The sequence below is a fragment of the Nomascus leucogenys genome, chromosome 14 (genome assembly GCF_006542625.1).
Source record: "Nomascus leucogenys isolate Asia chromosome 14, Asia_NLE_v1, whole genome shotgun sequence".
NCBI classification, from domain to species: Eukaryota; Metazoa; Chordata; class Mammalia; order Primates; family Hylobatidae; genus Nomascus; species Nomascus leucogenys.
Genome location: NC_044394.1, coordinates 86,423,813 through 86,441,850, shown reverse-complemented (window position 1 = coordinate 86,441,850; position 18,038 = coordinate 86,423,813). Strand labels below are relative to the sequence as shown.

The window sequence follows — 18,038 nt, the reverse complement described above, 5'->3', positions numbered from 1 at the left end:
CTACTCGGGAGGCTGAGACATGATAATCACTTGAACTGGGAGGTGGAGGTTGCAGTGAGCCAAGATCGCGCCACTGCACTCCAGCCTGGGGTATAGAGTGATATTGGCTCTAAAAAACAAACAAAATAAATAAAGAAATAAAAAATAAAGTGCCATCTTAAAATTAAAAATTTATCCCCAGGTTTTGTGTGTTTGTTTGTTTTTGAGGCAAGATCTCACTTTGTCGTCCAGGCTGGAGTGCAGTGGCGTGATCACGACTCACTGTAGCCTGGAGCTCCCTGGGCTCAAACGATCCTCTTGCCTCAGCCTCTTCAGGTGCACCACCACGCCCAGCTAATTTTTTAAAATGATTTTTTTCTAGAGATGGGGTCTCTCTATGTTGCCCAGGCTGCCATCGAGTTGTTCTAGGGAAACTCGCCGTGGGCACCGTGGGGAGTGGGGTAGGGGCAGGGTCTGTGTCTTGTTCCCATGGCTGTTGTGGGCAGTTGTCGATTAGGAGGGGTGGCTGGCGAGGATGTTGGACTAATTGTTGGCAACCCCCCCCCAGCAGGAGGATTCAGCTGGAAATTGTTTCAGGATGAGGATCCCCTCTGGAATGCGCAGAGGGGCGCAGTGTCCACAGGGGGACGAGATGAAGGGGTGAGAGGAGAAGGAAGAAAAACAAAGTGGGTGATTTTAAAACGGAGGTCCCTGGTTACACCATGAGCCTCACAGATGGGAAAACTGAGGCACGGGGGATGGTGCGGGCCGCCGTGGCCCCTCCATCATCAGTGACAGAGCGCTCTGCGCGGGGCCGCGGAGGTCCCTTAATCTGCAAAGGTCCCCACACGGCGCTCTGACGACCTCCACTGCACCCGCCGGGCGCCCTCTGGGCCGCTCCCAGGCTGGCCGTCGGCTCTGCGCGGCCGCAGACACCGTCCGAGGTGCTGGGCGCCGGGGCAGGGGGCGCGCCTGTCCCGCCCCACTCGGCTGCTGGAGCCCGCCCGGGATCTGGGCTTCCGGGAGACCACGCCTGGCGGGAACCGAGGCCCCTCCCGCGCCTGTACCCAGCGGGCAGCGGCCCGAGGCGCCTCCCGGGGGCTGGGGGCGCGGAGTCACTGGGAGGCGCCACCGGCGGGGAATTCCGCACACGCCTGCGCGGGTCCGGCGGCGGGCAGGGCGGGCCTAGGGCCCAGTGACCCGAGGGGCGACAGCGCGCGGCAGGCGAGCTCGGGGGCCGCAGGTGCGAGCGGGCGCGGAGAGTCTCCCAGGGCGGGGAGCGGGCTAGGATGCAGTGGGCCCCGCGGGCGGGCCGGGTCCCGGGGAGCGGCGCCTGCGTCCGGATGCCCCTCCCGGCCGCCTCTTCCTGCCGGCTCCAAGTTTCGGTTTCGCCGCCGGGGCGCCCGGTCCAGCCCCGCCCGCCGCGCCCACTGACCCTGTTCCTCGGCTGCGGGAGGGGCCGAGGTCGGGGCAGCGGGCACCCCTGGGACCCCGGCGACATCCCCGGAGCGCAGAGCACGGAGGAGCCTTTGCGCCCCGGCAGTGCTGCCCCCGGGAAGTGGCCGGGGCACGGGGGGTGTAGTGGAAGGTGACAGCCGGACCGGGGCCTGCAGCTCCGCCCGGGAATCCTGCTCCTGCACGAATTGCAACAACGGAAAAGTGAAGTTGCAAAAACAGACTCCTAACTTTTATGAGGGAGGCATCGCTCCTTCCGAACCGCACCGCGCAGCGTCCTCCCGACTTGGCGAAGTCGCCCGAGCGCGGGACCCAAGGCCAGGGTGGGCACTTCTCCCGGATGGCTGCCTGCAAGCCGACGGGCCGGGCCCTGGGGGAGTCCAGGGCGGGAGGGGAAGGAGCTGTGCAGACATGGTGGTGGCCCTTCCCTGCCCCCACCTTGTTGACTTTTGTTGTGGTTAGGGGATGGGCTTTGATTTGGGTGGCAGTGTCTGTGCTTGGGGAAAAATGTCAGAGAAAAAACAGGAAGCGGATTAAATGCAGCAGTGTTGGGTGCCTGGGGCGCTCTCTTGTGTCTTTCGGCCCCTAGGGCAGACGGAACAATAAGATGCTTTAGGGGGCCGGGCGCGGTGGCTAATGCCTGTAATCCCAAAACTTTGGGAGGCCAAGGCGGGCGGATCACCTGAAGTCAGGAGTTCGAGACCAGCCTGGCCAACATGAAACCCCATTTCTACTAAAAACACAAAAAATTAGCCGGGTGTGGTGGCGCATGCCTGTAATTCCACCTACTTGGGACACTGAGGCGGGAGAATCGCTAGAACCCGGGAGGCAGAGGTTGCAGTGAGCTGAGATTGCCCACTGCACTCCAGCCTGGGTCACGAGTGAAACTGTCAAAAAAAAAAAAAAAAGTTTTATGCAGGATTTTTCGAGTTTTCTGGTCTGTGGTTCCCCAGTGTAGCACTGGAGAAGGAAACACTTCGGGTGGAAAGAAAGAGGCCTGGGCGGTGGGGAGTCATTGAAGGTGTTTGAGGGAGGGAGTGCCCACTGGTGGTTGCTTCAGGTAGAGTGTGGAGCGGAGGAGGTACAGTGAGGGTCAGGGCTCGGCTGTGGCAGGGGTAGGGGAGTTTTAAACTTTCCTTCTACTCTGAAGGAGAGACAATTTTAGTCTCTGGAATAAAAGGGCAGTAGACCTGGAGAAAAGGGATGCAAATTGTCCCATACACATATTGGGAACCTCATCAAAGAGAAGACTGCAGAAGACAGATGATTGATGTTTTTATGGCACTGGGACAGGGGCTTGGGGCTGGAGAGGGGAGGTGTGCGGGGTTGTCTTGTGAAGATAATCACTCAGGTGATCTCAGAGCTGCTCTCAGAGGAACTGGTGAGGCCGCAGGCACTCCTCTTGTGTGTCCCTGGGACCGTTCGTAGATCCCTCTAGGCAGATAATGGGGCCTCAGAGAGACCTTCTGCTCCATTCCGCTGTTTCGTGATGTGGATTTCCTGTATAGCCTTTTACAAAAGGACAGCTTCCCAGAACTGCTCCTGAGTATGTGGTGGCTCTGAATAGCCATCTCAAAATTGACCACAGAGTCTGTTTTGGGGTGGCATAGATTAGTCTCCCACACAGGTCAAGCCAGGGAACCACCACCCGGTGCCTCCGTCCCTCGTTCAGGCCCAGCCTGAGTGAGCCCACCCCAGTGGGAGGAGAGGGCAGGGCCAGGGCAGGGAGGGAGCCTGAGTGTCCTCCTGGCTGCTGAAGGCACCACTCAGCTGCCGCTCCGGCCACTGCCCCAGTGGAGTTCTTTGGTTCGAAGCCCGCAGAAGAAGGTGGAGGGTGGGCCAGTGTGCCCTGAGGCTTCTTACCGGGGAGGGAGAGAGTCAGGTCCTCCACTGTTAGGTGGCCAAGAGCCCAAACGCCATCTCCACTCTCACCCTGGATGCAAGAAGTGACCCTGGAGGCCAGGGGTGCTGGCCTGAGTCCTGGCCTTGGTCTGGACTGGCTGTGACCATCACCTTGGTTTGATGCCATCCACCCCAGAGGCTGTTCTGAGGGCAGGTGGTCAGTGCAGAGTGGGACGCTTCGTGGACGGCAGCCTCCCCCCATTACTAGGAATCTGACTGCCAGCCCAGTAGCCCTGGGCTGCCTGCTCAGGCCCCATCACCTGCGGGGCAGGTGCTCTAGTCCCCTTAAGAGGATGAGGAGGGTGAGGCATCAGCAGGCTGAGCGCCTTGCTCAGGGCAGTCCGTGGGACCCTGCCGAACAGCACGTGGCCGCCCCACGCCTGCCTGGAGCATCCCCTATCCCCACCCGGCCCAACCCATGTTCTCAGCAGCAGGGATGGTTCTGGGCTGACTGAGTGAGGGACCAGGGCAGAGACTGCAAAAGCTTGAGAGCCAAGGGGGCTCCCGGCAGAGAGCCGGGAGGGGCTGGGCTTGGGCTGTGCTCCTGTTGGGTTTCCATCAACCAGGGGACCAGCTGGGCTGCTGTGATCTCACTTTCCCGGAAAATGAAACTGAAGCTGTGGTCACGTGACAGGAGATGTGGTATATAGCTGGCTGCCGGCGACTCCTGCTCTTGTTTCTGGATCTGCAGGGCAGTCCCAGCAGGACCCATGGAGTGTCCTTCGTGCCAGCATGTCTCCAAGGAGGAAGCCCCCAGGTTCTGCAGCCAGTGTGGAGAGAGGCTGCCTCCTGCAGCCCCCATAGCAGGTGAGGCCCGGGGGTGCTGGTGGAGGCTGGGGCAGTGGGGACCCCTGGAGATGTCTCACCTCCCTTCCAGGAAATGGAAACCCTGGGCAGCAGGCAGCCCCGGTGGGGCCGAGGTCCTCTGTGGCTCTGAATAGCCATCTCAAAAGTGACCACAGAGTCTGTTTTGGGGTGGCATAGATTAGTCTCCCACACAGGTCAAGCCAGGAAACCATCACCCAATGCCTCCGTCCCTCGTTCAGGCCCGGCCTGAGTGACCCCACCCCAGTGGGAGGAGAGGGCAGGGCCAGGGCAGGGAGGGGACAAAACAAGAAGTTTTGTGGGGGTCTTTGCTGGAGGTTCCTGCTTTTGAAAAGTTTCAGTTTTATTTCCTAGAGAGAGCTCACAGTTCTCCTCCCCTTGGGAACGAGAAGTGTCGGGCTGAGCTGAGGGCTTCGGAGAGGGTGTCAGAGGATGCTGCAGGGAAGCAGAGTTCGAGGCTTTGCAGGGGTTGAGACCTCTGCCTGGGTTAGTTTGTGAGGGGCCATGAGGGGGCCCCAGGACTTGCCCAGGCACCTCCCTGGCTCGGGAGGCCAGTGGAGAGACAGGAGCGGGGCAGTGTCAGGCGGGCCTTGCCTGCTGACCATCTTGAGTCCATCCTCAATTTTGTTGGCTTCTGGGCCTCAGACTGGTTCCCCTCCTCCGGGGTTTTAAACACCAACCCTATAACTAGCAGCCCCCAGACCTTCAACCTTTCTGTGTCCAAAGTCCAGCCCCACCTCCACTGGTGAGGGCACCTCATTCTTCCAGCTGCTTCTGTCGGACCCATCACCCTGGGGGCCCTCTCCTTCCTCCATGCCCCACATGCAGAGGGCTCTGATGGTCTCCCCGCCTCCGCCCTGCATGCTGCCTTCCTGCTTCCTGCTCAGCACAGCAGACAGTCAAACCACAGACCCCCTTACAAAATCCACCCCTGCCCCCGCTGTAACTCAGGACAAGCAGGAGCCCTTACGGTGGCCACAAGGTTCTACATAGATGGCTGCCCACCCCATTCCTCTTGGCTCCCTCTCCTGCCCCCAGAGCCCACCACCTTCTGGCCCTTCCTGGATACACTAGGTGTGCTTCCACCGCAGGGCCTTTGCACCACCCTTCCCCAGAGGGCGGCCTGCCTCCCTCCTTCCCGTCTTTCAGTCTTTGCCCAGCTGCTTGCCATGGGGTCTCTCTGATGTTGTCCTTCAAGTATGTGAGCCCCAGTCCTTCCACGTTCTTTCTTTTTTTTTTTTTTTTTTAAGAGGGAGTTTTTTTTTCTCTTGTTGCTCTGGGTGGAGTGCAGTGGTGCGATCTTGGCTCACTGCAACCTCTGCCTCCCAGGTTCAAGTGATTCTTTTGCCTCAGCCTTCCAAGTAGCTGGGACTACTGGCACCCACCACCACCCCTGGCTAATTTTTGTATTTTTAGTAGAGACGGGGTTTCGCCATGTTGGCCAGGCTGGTTTTGAACTCCTGACGTCAGGTGATCCACCTGCCTCGGCCTCGCAAAGTGCTGGGATTATAGGCGTGAGCCACTGTGCCCGGCCTAAGGGCTCCACTTCTATTAATAATAGCGCAGAGAGCACTGGTAATGCGCAGCATGAACTGTTTCTAGAGGCATGCAAAGTAAATGCACTTGAGTCCTAATTCACCACTTGTAAGAGGCCAGGAATTTGGTGACTCTGTACATGATGCTTTTGAACATTTATCGAAAACCAAGAAATACAGTGATGCTGGCTGGTTGCCCCCAGCGTCACTGAGAAAGTGGTGAAAAGGGTGAAATCAGGGATTCGATGTCTGGGCTGTAGCTCTGCATAAATGATCTGAGAGTTTCTTAGTGTGACCTGGGTCAGAATCTTCTCTCCTGTAATCACAGGATTGAAATTGCAGAAAATCGAGCACCAGCTCTCATGTGATTAGCTGAGTGAAAACGAAAGCTGAGCTCCCAGGCATGCAGAGTGTCTACTGTTAAAGTGGGGGCACTTAAGCCGGATGCCGTGGTTCACACCTACAACCCCAGCATGTTTGCAGGCCGAGGTGTGAAGATCACTTGAGCCTAGGAGTTTGAGACCAGCCTGGGCAATGTAGAAAGACTCCATCTCTGTATTAAAAGAAAAAAAAGTGAGGACGTTGGGTGGCAAAGGATGGGATCTTTCAAGTTGGGGTGGGGACATGGGAAGCCCCTGGCCAGGCTGGGGACATTGAGTTCCAAATGATATAAAGTTGGATCAGGTTGAGTTTAGTAGTGTGGGCCCACTAGCAGACATTATGCATTTCATGTTGCAGCTGGTGGAGTTAGGAAGGCCTCTGAGTCTTTGTTTGGTTGGCTGAAACATGGGTCAAAAGGTGGCCCACCTTGCTAGGCGTGGTGGTTCACGCCTGTAATCCCAGCACTTTGGGAGGCCGAGGTGAGTAGATCGCTTGAGCCCAGGAGTTCGAGAGCAGCCTAGGCAACATGGTGGAGCCCCCATCTCTACAAAAAAAAAAAAAAAAAAAAAAAAAAAAATACAAGAATTAGCCAGAGCAGGAGGATCACTTGAGCCTGGGAAGTCGAGGCTGCAGTAAGCCATGATGGTCCCACTGCACTCCAGCCTGGGTGACAGTGAGACCCTGTCTTAAAAGAAAAGAAAAAAAAAAGCCTTACAGTGGCCTCTCAGTGCTCAAGTGAAAAGAAGAGTCTCTTGCCTCTCACTTTATTTTTTAAAATTGTATTTCATTGTTTTGAGACAAGAGTCTTGCTCTGTCACCCAGGCTGGAGTGCAGTGGTGCCATTTCAGCTCACTGCAACCTTCACCTCCCAGGTTCAAGCGACGTTCCTGCCTCAGCCTCCCAAGTAGCAGGGATTACAGGCGTGAGGCACCACCCTCAGCTATTTTTTATATTTTTAGTAGAGATGGCGTTTCACCATGTTGGCCAGGTTGGTCTCAAACTCCTGACCTCAAGTGATCTGCCCACCTTGGCCTCTCAAAGTGCTGGGATTACAGGTGTGAGCCACCCACCGCACCTGGCCTCATGTCTCTCACTTTAAATCAAGAGGTAGACATGATAAAGCTTCTTGAGGAAGGCGTATTGAAAGCTGAGATAGGCTGATAGCTAGGCCTCTTGCACCAAATGGTTAGCCAAGTTGTAAATGCAAAGGAAAAGTTTCTGAAAGAAATTAAAAGTGCCCCCAGCACTTTGGGAGGCTGAGGTGAGTGGATCACTTGAGGTCAGGAGTTCGAGAGCCGCATGGCCAATGTGGTGAAACCCCGTCTCTACTAAAAATGCAAAAATTAGCTGGGTGTGGTGGCTCATGCCTGTAATCCCAGCTTCTTGGGAGGCTGAGGCAGAAGAATTGCTTGAACCCAGGAGATGGAGGTGGCAGTGAGCTGAGATTGTGCCACTGCACTCCAGCCTGGGTGACAACAGCGAGACTCTGTCTCAAAAAAAAAAAAAAAAAAAGAAAGAAAGAAAAAAGAGACCATCCTGGCCAATATGGTGAAAACCTATGTCTACTAAAAATACAAAAATTAGCTAGGTGTGGTGGCGTGTACCTGTAGTCCCAGCTACTCGGGAGGCTGAGGCAGGAGAGAATCACTTGAATCCAGGAGGTGGAGGTTGCAGTGAGCCGAGATCACACCACTGCACTCCAGCCTGGCGACAGAGCGAGACTCCATCTCAGAACAGAAAAAAAGGGCTACTCCAGTGAACACACAAATGATTAGAGAGTGAAACAGCCTTATTGCTGATATGGAGAGAGTTTGCGATGTCTGGAGAGATCAAACCAGTCACAACATTCCTTTAAACCGCAGCCGAATCCACAGTAAAGCCCTAACTCTCCTGTAGCCACAATTCCACACAGGCTAACAGAGTTGAGGAAGCTGCAGAGAAGATCTTGAAGCTAGCAGAGATTGGTTTATGAGGTTTTAGGAAAGCAGTCATCTCCATAACATAAAAGTGCAAGGCGAAGCAGCGAGCGCTGCTGGAGAAGCTGCAGTAAGTTCTCCAGAAGATCTGGCTAAGGCTATTGATGGAGGTGGCTCTACTCAACAGCAGATTTACTTTTCTTTTCTTTTCTTTTTTTTTTTTTGAAACAGGGTCTTGGTCTGTCTCCCAGGCTGGAGTGCAGTGGCTGGTCCTTGGCTCACTGCAACCTCTGCCTCCCAGGTTTCAAGTGATTCTCCTGCCTCAGCCTCCCAAGTAGCTGGGATTACAGGTGTGTGCCACCACGTCTGGCTCATTTTGTATTTTTTATTAGAGACAGGGTTTCTCCTTATAAGCATTGCTGACCTCAAGTGATCCCCCTGCCTCTGCCTCCCAAAGTACTTGGGCTATAGGCATGAACCATTGCTCCTGGCCAGTTTTATTCTTTTTTAAGGCCGAGTAGTATTCCATTGTGTATACGTACCACATTTTCTTCATCGTCCATTGTTGGATAGTTGGTGGATTCCGTATCTTGGCTATTGTGAATCGTGCTACGGTGAGCATGGGCGTGCATGGCAGGATTGCTGGAGCCCAGGAGGTCAACGCTGCAGTGAGCCATGATCACACCACTGCACTCCAGCCTGGGTCGACAGTGAGACCCTGTCTCAGAAAAAAAAAAAAAAAAAAAAAAAAAAAAAAGCAGTACTGCATCCCTGGAGGGACTGCAGGGATTAGTGCCACCTCCAAGCACTCCAAAGATGCAGGGGTGGAGGTTCCCATTCACCTCCCCTATTTGGCCTTTGTGGAAGATGGGTGGATCTCGGGAATGAAAATGAATGATCGTAAGCTTAACCAAATGGTGACTTCTCAGCCTCTGTAGTCGTGTGAGCCAATTCTCCTAATACGTCCTCTCTCATCCATCTGTTTGTCCATCCATCCATCCATCCATCCATCCATCCATCCATCCGTCTGTCTGTCTGTCTGTTTGTCTGTCTTCTATCTGTCATCTGTCTTCTATCAATTATCCATCCATCCATTCATCCATGTAACCATCCATCTTATCTATCCTATCTATCCATCTATCTATAAGTCTGTATTAGGGTTCTCTAGAGGGACAGAACTAATAGGATCTATGTCTGTAAGAAAGGGAGTGTATTATGGAGAATTGGCTCACACAATCACAAGGTGAAGTCCCATGTTAGGCCATCTGCAAGCTGGGAAAGAAGGAAGCCAGTAGTTGCTCAGTCTGAGTCCAGAAGCCTCAAAAGCAGGGAAGCCGACAGTGCCGCCGTCAGTCTGCGGCCGAAGACCCGAGATTCCCCTGGCAAACCATTGGCGTAAGTCCAAGATTCCAAAGAACAAAGAACCTGGAGTCTGATATCCAAGGGCAGGAGGAACGTGAGGAAGCATCCAGCATAGGAGGAAGATGAAAGCCAGAAGACTCAGCGAGCCAGCTTACCCCACCTTCTGCCTGCTTTGTTCTAGCCATCCTGGCAGCTGACTGGATGGTGCCCACCCACATTGAGGTTGGGTCTCCCTCTCCCAGTGCATTGACTCAAATGTCAGTCTCCTCTGACAACACCCTCACAGACACACACAGAACAATACTTTACCAACTATCTAGGCATCCTTCAACCCAATCAAATTGACACCTGGTATTAACTATCACACCATCTATCCATCCATCTACCCTATCTGTCCACCTACCCTATCTGTCTATCCACCTATCCATCTATCCTATCATCTATTTATCTATCTATCCATCCATCCATTCATCTATCTATCCATCCATCTATTCTATCCATCCATCCATCCATCCTATCTTTCTATCCATCCATTCATCTATCCATCTATCTGTCCATCCATCTATACTATCTATCCGTCCATCTATCCCATCTGTTTATCTATTTATCTATCTATCTGTCTGTCTGTCTATCTATCTATCTATCTATCTATCTATCTATCTATCTATCATCTGTCTACTCATCTAGCTTATCTGTCTATTCATCCATCCATCCATCCATCCATCCATCCATCTGTTCTATCAATGTATCTATCTATGTATCTGTCCATTCATCTATCCCATCTTATTTATCCATCCGTCCATCCATCCATGTATCTACCTATCTACCTGTCTACCTACCTACCTACATATCCTATAGTTCTGCTCTCTGGATAACCCTGTTCTATACAAGTACCTGTGAGTATTTAATGAGTTAACATGTACATTGTTTAGGAAGTGCTAGTTAAGTATGTCTCTTATTTCTGAATCCAGCTACTTATGATTATAAAAATGTAAATGCTGGTTGACAAATGACCCACATGTTACAGGAGGACATAAAATAGCACGAAGTTTCCTCACCCTGGGCCAGGACTGTCAAATTCCCCAGAGCAACACTGTAAACTGGTGTGTCCTCTTCTAGACATCTCCTCTGCGTGAACGTGTGCGCGCACACACACACGTTAATGTGAGTGGCAGCTCATGCCCTACCCATGCCTTGCTATTTTCATGTACAGTGGCTGAGGCCTCTAGTGGAGGTCGGACCTCAGCAGCCTCCCTGGCTCTCCCACCCAGCAGGGCCTGACTCAGCAACAGGCCTGTCCTAGGCGCTTCCCTTGTCCCGCTGTTTTGCCACGACACAGGCTGCTGGGCTGCACGCTTGCATGGTGACTTTGCCCTCTGAGCCAGGCTGGCCATCTGGAGGACAGATTCCCAGCCACTAGCCTGCTGGCTTCAGGCTGGCACATTTACAATGCAAATCTCTTCAAATCCCCTGCACAAAGCTTCTCTGGCCACTCACTGGCAGTGTCTCTGCCTTCTAGATTTCTACTCAGATTCTCTCCAGCATTCAGAATGATTGATCTTGTCAATCTGTGCTAGTGGTTGGGTGGAAATGGCACTGCGGGGGCTCCGTTCTGATTTCCTTCATCAGTGGGCGTGGCAGGCATCTCTTTGGAAGTTAAGAGACCACTTGTATGTGTATTTCCTTGAGCGGCCTGTCTTTCTTTAGGCAAGCTCGTTTTGCTTTGGTTGGTCCTTGTGGTTGTTGGGACTATTTATACTGGGCACAGCCTGAAATCCAGCTCTCCTAGGCTTGCTCAGCAAGAGAAACGTGCTGGGCCACCGTTGCCCAAGTCCAGGCTTGAGGGGTGCAAGTGTACCAGGGCTCTGCTCCATTTCTGTGATCCTGACAGCTCTGCCCTTCTCCACTGCCAGCTTTGTCTGCAGGTGGAGGAGAACAGACAGTGGTTTCCCAGCACCACCTCATGGTCTTTCCAGGATGCACTGAGTGGCAGAAACTCCAGTTAAGGGTCTAGAAGTATGGATGCTTCTATACTTCTTGCTGGTTGGCCCTTCCCTTAGTCAATCACTAGTGCCAGGGTAAAGATCAGGCCCTGATTGGATTAGGCTAGTCAGGGCCCGCCCTTGGTGGGAGGGGAGGTTGGTGGGAGGGGCAGGCTCAGAATCCCTGGTGTATGTGAAATATCAGCTCTCAAAGGATGGGGCCTTGGGCCGCCTGTTGCAGATCTTTCTCCAGCTCTTATCTTGTGGCTGTGATGTTTCATGTGTGTCTATGTATGTAGACGTTTAGAGGATTTGTTATCAATTTTGAGTCCTCCTAAGGAACTTCACGAATTCTTGAGCTCTTGGCTACGCCAACACTGGGTACTCAAAGGGAAAAAGGTCTGTATGGTCCCTGCCCTCCAGATCTCAGAGGAGGAGAGGGCAGTGACGAAACCAGGTGCTGGAAACGGGCGTGGGAATGAAGTGTCCAGAGGGGCGCAGCTGGGACTGGCTTGGGGCCTTGGAGAAGGGTCTGTGGGGATCAGGCAGAGAGAAGGTTCTGTACAGAAAAGCAGGCTTGGCCTGGCACCATCTGGAGTGTGCATCAGGGAGAGGTGGGGTCGTCCAGACCCAGGATTGAAAACAGGGACTCCTTGAAGGGTGTTTTCGTCCATTTTCTGTTGCCATAAGAGTACCCGAGCCTGGGTAATTGAAAAAGAAAAGGCCGGGTGTGGTGGCGGGCGCCTGTAATCCCAGCTACTCCCGAGGCTGAGGCAGGAGAATCGCTTGAACCCAGGAGGCGGAGGTTGCAGTGAGCCGAGTTTGCACCGCTGCACTCCAGCCCGGTGTGACAGAGTGAGACTCCATCTCAAAAAAAAAAAAAAAAAAGAAAGAAAAAGAAAAGAGGCTGGGTGGGGTGACTCACACACCTGTAATCCCAGCACTTTGAGAGGCCAAGATGGGTGGATCACGAGGTCAGGAGTTCAAGACCATCCTGGCCAAGATGCTGAAACCCCCTTCTCTACTAAAAACACAAAAATTAGCTGGATGTGGTGGGCACCTGTAATCCCAGCTACTTGGGAGGCTGAGGCAGGAGAATTGCTTGAACCTAGGAGGTGGAGCTTGCAGTGAGCCGAGATTGTGCCCCTGCACTCCAGCCTGGGCGACAGAGCAGGACTCCATCTCAAAATAAAATAAAATAAAATAAAATAAAATAAAATAAAATAAATAAAAAAATAACAAAAATAAAATGTAGAGAAAAGAGGTTTATTTAGCTCACAGTTCTGCAGACTGAGAAGTTCAGGGCCTGGCCCTGGCTTCTGGTGAGGGCTTTTGTGCCACGTGGCAGAGTAGGCCACCGGGGATGCTGACAGCTGTGAAAGACGAAGCCTGATGGGGCATCTTGGCTTCCTAACAACCCACCTGGCGGGTGCTAATCCATTCCCAAGGGGAGTAAACCAGCCTCTCAAGAGTGAGAACCCATGACCACAAACGGCACCAAGCCATTCGTGAGGGATTCGCCCTCATGACCCACAGACCTCCCCCCAGCCCTGCCTCCCAGCACTGGCATACTGGGGATCAACATGAGTTTTGGTGGGGACGGACAAAACACGTCCACATCACAGTGAAGGCTAGAGTGAGTGTGGGGCTGGCAGAGCGGGTGCTCCATGCTGTCTGCATGGCAGCTCTGCATGGGTGAGAATCTGGAGGCAGAGCAGCTGGGCGGGCAGATGCCTTAGTGCCAGGACAAGGGAAGCAGTGGGAGACCCCTGGGCCGCCGCTGGGAGAGTGCCCACCCTGGGGAAGACAGGAGGAATGTCTACAGTAGGGGAGGAAAGCATAACAGGCTCTGTTTTAGAGGTGCCCGAGGTGCGCTGACATCCTAGTACAGAGTCAGGTGAATCCACTCATCTGGACATTGGGAGGAAGGGGCTGGATGCTAGGACGGCGTGGTCTTTCTGTCTGATTCACCCCTTGTGCTGAAACTGGGGTCCCTGGTTCCCTCCTACCCACCTGGAGCAGAACCCCTACCCTGCTCACATCAGCAGGCCCAATGCAGGACCTCGGAGGGAGAACAGGGTGAATCTCTCCATGCACTCGTGGGGAGGATCTGTTTTTCCTTCCAAACACTCACTCGCTTCTCTCTGAGATTTGACCCTTCCTTCATCTGCTGTTACAGATTCTGAGAACAAGAACTCCACAATGGCGTCAGCCCTGGAGGGTGAAATGGAGTGTGGGCAGGAGCTGAAGGAGGAAGGGGACCCGTGCTTGTCCCTGGGCTCAGACAGTTGGCAAGAAGACCCCGACGAGCCCTGTTCTGATGCCTCCTCGACCATCCAAGAAGTGAGTGCACTGCCCCGGCTCCCCTCTCCCCCCGCTCACTCTGCCAAGGATAATCTCACTACACAGCTGTCCAGCTGGCCCCCGAAAATGCCACCACGGCCCAGCCCATTGAACCTGCCCACAGGGCAGCAGCAGAGCTGTCCCTTCTGCACCTGATTGATCTCCGACTGGAGTCTGTGGGTTCCAGACCCCCTGGGGCCTCCACCTTCTTTTTCTTTTTCTTTTTTTTTTTGAGACAGTTTCGCTCTTGTTGCCCAGGCTGGAGTGCAGTGGTGCGATCTCGGCTCACTGCAGCCTCCACCTCCTGGTTTCAAGCGATTCTCCTGCCTCAGCCTCCCAAGTAGCTGCGACTACAGGCCTGCACCACCACGACCAGCTAATTTTTTGTATTTAGTAGAGACGGGGTTTCACCATGTTGGTCAGGTTGGTCTCAAACTCCTGACCTCAGGAGATCCACCCACCTCAGCCTCCCAAAGTGCTGGGAGGCTACTGTGCCCATGAGCCACTGCGCCCGGCCTCCACCTTCCTTGTCTTTTTACCAGACCCAATATGCGTGTGTCTCCCAGAAGCTGTGGCTGGGGGTGGGGCCTGAGCTTCTGCCGTGTGTATCTGTGTCCCAAGCTTCTGTGGGTCTCTTTGCATTGAGGGTGCAAGCTCAGAGGTGCCTTGCAGCTTCGGGGCAGGGACCTGAGCGTCCACTGGGTGCGTGTCTCGTGCTTCTGTAGGCCTCTGCATTGAGGGTGCATGCCCAGAGGGGCTTTGAAGCTTTGGGTGTGGGGTGGGTGCTCTGGAAATGTGCTGGCTGGCACGTTGCCCGTCTTGGAAGGGTGTGGTTGAGCCACCTTTTGGCTCCCTCTGGCCTCGAACAGCCCCTTAAGCGTTAGACACCAAGAGAATGCATCCTTGGTAAGATTCCCAGTTGGAGCAGTAGGCGAGGCTTTCGAGGGGAGCGTCCTGGACAAGTTCAAGGAGAATGGTTGGAAGAGAAGGGCTCCTGGGCTCTAGCGCGGCCTGGGAAGACCCAGAGGGCAGTGTCAGCTCCCGGGTTTCTTGCTGGACACGGAGAAGGGGAAGCTGTCTTTCTGTGTCTGCACTGGGGCTGGCTTTCTGTCTGTCGTTCCTTGTAGGTGGCACTCCATGGCTGGGCTGTGGTGGGAAGTGATGCAGCTGCAGTGTTATGGTCTGTGGGGTTGAGTGGGGTGAGTGTGGGGTGTGAGTGGGGTATGTGTTGGGGGGTGTGTGAGTGGTGTGAATGGGATGTGTGTTGGGGGTGTGTGAGTGGGGTGAGTGGTATGTGTGAGTGGGGTGTGTGTGTGTTGGATGTGTGAGTGGGGTGTGTGTGTGTTGGATGTGTGTGTTGGGAGTGTGTGAGTGGGGTGAGTGGGATGTGTGTGTATGTTGGGGTGTGTGGGAGTGGGGTGTGTGTGTGCTTGTGTCATTCCCTTGGAGAGTAATCCCTTCCAGAGCAGCCAAGCCCACCCCCAAGCCTGGACCACATTGGATGCAGAAAGTTTGGATAACTGCCTTTTCATCCCTAATTTGGAACTCCGCCAGAGTGGAAAAGTGGCAATGTGGATGGTGTTCCTTGAAAACATTGAAGGCAAATGAATAAACCCTTTGCCATCTGGGCAAACAATAAACCCGTCCAAAGACAGAGGAAAAGCTAAGAATTGAGTTACTTGGGGGAATAAAATTTTGAAAAGTTTCCGTGAATAATGAGGAATCTAGAAAGTCACACAAATGCTCGAGCAGGACGTGCTCGAAAAAGACCTGAGAAGACCTCAGCGCAGGCTGGAAGGAAGGCAGGCTGAGTGTGGGAGGAGTGCCCCAACTCAGGGCCAGTCTACAGAGACTGAGAGAGTATTATTTTTTCTTTTTCTTTTTTTCTTTTTTTTTTGAGATGGAGTCTCGCTGTGTCGCCCAGGCTGGAATGCAGTGGCGCCATTGCAGCTCAACTGCAACCTTTGCCTCCCAGGTTCAAGTTATTCTTCTACTTCAGCCTCCCGAGTAGCTGGGACTACAGGCACCCGCCACCATGCCTGCCTAATTTTTTGTATTTTTAGTAGAGATGGGGTTTCACTGTGTTAGCCAGGATGGTCTCGATCTCCTGACCTTGTGATCCACCCGCCTCAGCCTCCCAGAATGCTGGGATTACAGGCGTGAGCCACTATGCCTGGCCAGTTTTTTTTTTATTTTTTTCCATGTTTTGGCTGTAGGTGTTTAAGGAAATCTTTATCAAACCACTAATTGGCAACAAGCCAAAGGAACATAAACTTTATTTGTTTATTTACTTATTTTTTGTTTTATTTATTTATTTATTTTTGAGACAGAGTTTCGCTCCTGTTGCCAAACTAGGGTGCAATGGTGTGATCTCGGCTCACAGCAACCTCCACCTCCCGGGTTCAAGCGATTCTCCTGCCTCAGCCTCCCAACTAGCTGGGATTACAGGCATGCACCACCATGCCTGACTAATTTTGTATTTTTAGTAGAGACGGGGTTTCTCCATGTTGGTCAGGCTGGTCTTGAACTCCTGACTTCAGGTGATCTGCCCACCTCAGCCTCCCAAAGTGCTGGGATTACAGGCGTGAGCCACCATGCCCGCCCTATTTTTTATTTATTTATTTTTTAATGTTTTAAAATTTTTTACTAGTGGAAATCTGCTTGAATTTGTAAAATGTAGAGTTGACACTGAAGATGTGAAAAGAATGAAGACATTTTCTAGGGAATCTTGAACAAGAGAAAACCAACACGAAGAAGAGAACAATAAAAGAGGCCGGGCGCAGTGGCTCACTGGGTGACTGTGAGATCCTGCCTCAAAAAAAGAGAGAGAGAAGGAAGGAAGGAAAGAAAATAAGAAATGTTGATGAGAATGTGGAGAAATTGGAAGTGTTGTACAGCGTTGGTGGGAATGTTAAACGCTGCAGCCACTAAGGAAGCAGCAAGGCAGTTGATCCAAAAGTTAAGCATAAAATTATCCTAGGCCAGGTGTGGTGGCTCACACCTGTCATCCCAGCAGTGTGGGAGGCTGAGGTGGGTGGATCATGAGGTCAGGAGGTTGAGAACATCCTGGCCAACATGGTGAAACCCCGTCTCTACTAAAAATACAAAAAAAAGTTTAGCTGGGCCTGGTGGCGTATGCCTGTAATCCCAGCTACTTGGGCGGCTGAGGCAGGAGAATCACTTGAACCCGGGAGGTGGAGGTTGCAGTGAGCCGAGATCGCACCACTGCACTCCAGCCTGGCAACAAAGCGAGACTCACTCTCAAAACAAACAAACAAAAAAACCAAAGAATACGATATGGATCTGTGCTGCAGCGTGGATGGACCTCAAAAATATGCTAAATGAAAGAAGCCAGATACAAGAGGCCACATATGATTCCATTGATATTCCATGATATCCATGATAAACTCACCCATGGAGACAGAACACAGATTAGTGGTTGGCTGGGAGGAGTGGGGAGTAGGGAGTCATTGCTGCGGGATTTCTTTCTGGTGTGAAGAAAATGGGAACTAGGGCCAGGCCCGGTGGCTTCTCACCTGTAATCCCAGCACATTGGGAGGCTGAGGCGGGTGGATCACTTGAGGTCAGGAGTTCGAGACCAGCCTGACCAAAATGGGGAACCCCCGTCTCTACTAAAAATACAAAAATTAGCCGGGTGTGGTGGTGCTTGCCTGTAATCCCAGCTACTCCGGAGGCTGAGGCAGGAGAATTGCTTGAACCTAGGAGGCAGAGGTTGCAGTGAGCCGAGATTGAGACACTGCACTACAGCCTGGACGACAGTGAGACTCTGTCTCAAAAAAAAGAAAAAAAAAAAAGCCTAAATATACACGTATCCACACATGAGAGAAGTTCAGAGTGAATACACAGGTGAATGCCGATGGGGTCTCTGGTGATGAGCTTACAGGGCTTTTGTGCATTTTCCCAATCCCACGGGGAGCCTATTGAATTCTGAAGCTGAGAGTGGTGTATGTGTTCTAGAGAACGGTTCTTTAAGCGCAGACGCCGCATTCTAACCATGGTGAGGAGGGTGCCAGGAGCCAAGGGAGGTGGCCCCAGAAGCTGAGACAGCGAGCTGCGTGGCCAGCCTCACCCTGCAGCAGAGTCATGTGGTCAGCCCTCACCTGCATTCATGGGGTGGGTGGAGAGGGAGAGGGCGCACAGAGAGGGGCCCGTGCCCGTCCCTTGGCACAGCCGTCCTCCACTTGGCCTCTCCTTTGGTGGCTGCTGGTTGCTGACTAACCAGGTGTCCTTTGTGGATTCTTCCTCTGGAGAGGCTGCTCGGCTTGGCTGCTGGGTTGTACTTCCTGTGGTGAGGGAAGAGGAGACTGCTGGAGCCAGGGGTCATTTGGGTTGGAGGC

The 18,038-nt window shown here is 53.1% G+C and overlaps 1 protein-coding gene across 1 annotated transcript in view; it reads left to right on the top strand.

Moving 5' to 3' along the window:
- The first annotated feature begins 1,144 nt into the window (after nt 1-1,144).
- RNF213 (ring finger protein 213) overlaps nt 1,145-18,038 on the top strand; it is a 132,684-nt gene continuing 115,790 nt past the window's right edge. Inside the window, exons 1-3 of the mRNA XM_030828168.1 lie at nt 1,145-1,222; nt 4,028-4,143; nt 13,517-13,680. Coding sequence (XP_030684028.1) covers nt 4,047-4,143; nt 13,517-13,680 — 261 coding nt within the window. The 5' untranslated portion in view covers nt 1,145-1,222; nt 4,028-4,046. The remainder of the gene's footprint in view (nt 1,223-4,027; nt 4,144-13,516; nt 13,681-18,038) is intronic.